This window comes from Aplysia californica, unplaced genomic scaffold (assembly GCF_000002075.1).
Source record: "Aplysia californica isolate F4 #8 unplaced genomic scaffold, AplCal3.0 scaffold00203, whole genome shotgun sequence".
Classification (NCBI taxonomy): Eukaryota; Metazoa; Mollusca; class Gastropoda; order Aplysiida; family Aplysiidae; genus Aplysia; species Aplysia californica.
Window position 1 is genome coordinate 620,826 of NW_004797473.1, and position 3,293 is coordinate 624,118.

At 38.9% G+C, this 3,293-nt stretch overlaps 1 protein-coding gene across 3 annotated transcripts in view; it reads left to right on the forward strand.

The window, feature by feature from the left end:
* The window catches only part of LOC101859483 (LIM and senescent cell antigen-like-containing domain protein 1), a 61,324-nt gene that overhangs the window by 42,752 nt on the left and 15,279 nt on the right, over positions 1–3,293 (forward strand). For all 3 annotated transcript variants that reach the window (XM_035969983.1, XM_035969982.1, XM_013082985.2), the window contains exons 4-6: positions 309–375; positions 1,232–1,352; positions 2,538–2,609. In XM_035969983.1, the coding sequence (XP_035825876.1) occupies positions 309–375; positions 1,232–1,352; positions 2,538–2,609 (260 nt within the window). The remainder of the gene's footprint in view (positions 1–308; positions 376–1,231; positions 1,353–2,537; positions 2,610–3,293) is intronic.

Below are 3,293 nucleotides of genomic sequence, written 5' to 3' on the forward strand. Positions count from 1 at the left end.
TTTCGGTGGAAACGCTTGACCCGGAAGTCAACTTTATATTATGACCTTTATTTTAACATGGATATGTGGATTGGAATAGAAATCAAGCTAAAATTGAACGTCGGTTCTTGAGCCGCCGGGGGCGGCTTAGCGTACTGACGGCACTTTAGCCGCGCCGCCCCCCACGGCTCGGCGTAGCGAATGAGTTAACAAACCCAATATTTTTGCAAAGTGGTGTAGGAGAGAAATTTTTCTGTTTTCCTCATTTTTCATGTGAGAATGTTTCTGGGTACTCAGTATCGAGATGTATTTTGATACTTTCTCCATAGTTTGAGGGCCGGAAGTATTGTGAACATGACTTCTGCGTCCTTTTTGCTCCCAGCTGTGCCAAGTGCGGTAAGTCCTGGATTACTATTCCCTCAGTGAAATCTGCTTCTCTGTGTGTGTGTGTGTATGTTTGTGTAAAAAGTATAAGTTTTATTAATTATTGTGTGTTGTGAATGTTCATGATGTATTTCGTGTGGGTGGTTGGAGGCACCACTGGTAGGTCCTACTTCTTTACTTTCCATCTGTTGTTTCTGTCTGCCTTACTTTTTTTTTTCCCAGCACTAAATGACCATTATTGTGTCAATGCGCTTCTCTTTACACAAACAAACAAACCATATTCCATCTCAGTTGGGTGTCTAGTTGTCTAGTTTCTATTTGCAGTTTGATAGTATCATCTTAAGGCCTTTCTGTTTTCCTTGTTTTGAGTAAAAATAATATCCATCTATGTTGAATAGAAGTCGAGATATGTGTGTTTGAAGGAGGTGAGGGTCATCTGGTTTCAGAGGTAAAATTAGAGAGAAAATGGCCGCCAAAGTTGAGTTATTTATTTAGCTAGAGAATCTGTAGAAACAGAAATTGTACTTTTTTCTTCCACCTTTAATCAACGTTTTTCAGTAAAATCCACACAGAATTGTGCTTTTTAATGGGCATGAAAAGTGTTGAACCAAAAAACAAAAATTCGATTAATATTCCCAAACCTGCTGATTTCTTGACTTTCATTATTTTGACGAGCGACTGATTTCACCATGCTGCCTCACACATTGTTATAACTATGTTCTGTTCCAATAATGTCGTTACAATACTCTGTGAAGTGAAGATATTTTGTTATAACAATGTTCTGTCACAATATTGCTGTTACAGTGTGACAATATTTGTTGGTACAATATGACTATATTATTGTTACAATCTGATGATATTTCTGCAGGCGAGTTCATCAGTGGTCGGGTCATCAAGGCCATGAACGCCTCGTGGCATCCCGAGTGTTTCCGCTGCTTTAGCTGCTCTAAAATTCTGGCCGATGAGGGATTCATCAAGAACCAAGGAAGGTCAGTCGGGGTTCTAGGCATGTTTTTCCCCTGTTTTATATCTTTGCCTACCTAGGAGGGTTCACAATGTTATCCACATGACTGGGTGGTTGAGGGGTATGAGAGAGCAAGTGGTAGGGAGATTGTAAAAACAAATGTTGGTCATAGTGGGTGGTTGCGGGTGCTCAGGTGTGGTTTGTTCCTTCTTTCCTATCAAACATCCTCCTTCTTTTGTTTGTATGTTACAGTCTGTATCTTGCTTGACTGCCAAAATGTTAAGATCTTAATCCTGTCCTGTTTGATGTTAAATAATTAGACCTAGTTTGAAATTTTTTAACTTTTTGGTATTTTGCAATCCAACTCTCTGAATTACTAAATAATGATGAATTGAACTACAATGATAACAAATGTTATCGCATTATTCGCCTGGAATTCTGCTTTTTGGGACAATTTTTGAATAAGTACTTTTTTTCAGTTTTTTACTTTCGGCTCCTACTAGCAAACAGTTTTAGATCAGGTCAATGTGAAGGATTAGATGTTATGTATACAATGTTTACAGTTTCTCTTGTTATTTTGAGTCTTACTTAAATAAAATGGGTAATCAGGCTTGCCAACCGTCCTGAATATTTAGGGAAATTCGGGAATTACCATCATCATTCCCGAACCCTTCCGAAAACAGCATCTCTCTTTTTCTCCACTGGTTTGTTTGAGCTGTTTTTTTGGTGTGGGTGTTTTTTTTAGTAACTTTAGTAGCCTCACAAAAGTTTGTGTCTGCGGCGCTCCGGCGCAATCAAAATTCCAGAATTCAATATTTCAAAAGTGGGCAAGCCTGGATAATACTTGTCCAAAGCTGTGACTTTAGAGGTATGTTCTTGCAGGTTTTGGGTTGTTTTTGTATGACAGTCTGTTCTCCCATTTATTTATTTTAAAACATGTTTGTTTTTATAAATAATATAAACATCATTTGACTTACTGCCTTGTAATCGTGGATATGGCGGAATGTGCAATGGCAGCTCACGACCATAGGATGGAGGGACTCGCTGCACTTCATCCTCTGAGTCGGAGATGACACCTCCAGAACAGAACCACTTTTGTTGTTGCTGTTTCACCTCTGCTCTTCTATATTGTCTGGTGAGATATTGAAAGCGCAGTGTGGATCATCATGCCTCGAGCATAATTATGTGTTTGTATTATCTAAACTTTCAGAGCTCTGTGCAAGGACTGCAATGCCATGGAAAAGGCTAAGGGGCTTGGGAAGTACTTCTGCTTCAAATGCCAGTAAGTGTTCTAGCTGATAATTATGATAATAATAAATAACCTTAAATAACATAAATTCCCACTCAACAGCAAGCTCTATGCGCTTTGCAATCTATATATCATTACCTCGTCAGACCTGATAACATTCTGAAACAATCTCAGTTTGAAAAGCATAATGGGTCAGCTGTCATTTTATAGGCTCTAAAACACAAACATACTGACTAGACCTTTTGTCCTCTATGGCCATAGTTACTTCTGTTTTCATTTTGTGCTGAATTCTCATTCTAAGCTGTTGGAATCTACTTTATGTATATTTCTGGTATTAGGTTTGCTTGAATAAGGACGTGCACTTTAACTCAGTTACTCCCATTTTGCTTTGGAAAAGGGTTAGACAGATGGACAAGAGCAAAAGAGGGATGGTAAAGAAGTAGGGTCTGCCAGTGTAGCTCTTGGATAAGGGTGGAGCCTTGTCAGAAAGTAGTCTGCAGCTGTACTTTTTTCTGTGCTGAGACTTAAAAAATTCCTCATCTGATAGTTTTATAAGTGTAATAACTCTATCTCTGAGGGGAGTAAACCCACTGCACTGGGTGCAGCTTGCAGGAGATTAGAAGTAAAATTGAAACCTTTTTGTTTGGGCTTCTTGGGTTTTTTTGTTTTTGTTAGTTTTGCTTTTTGTTGTTTTTTGGGGGGGAAGGGGGGGGGGGG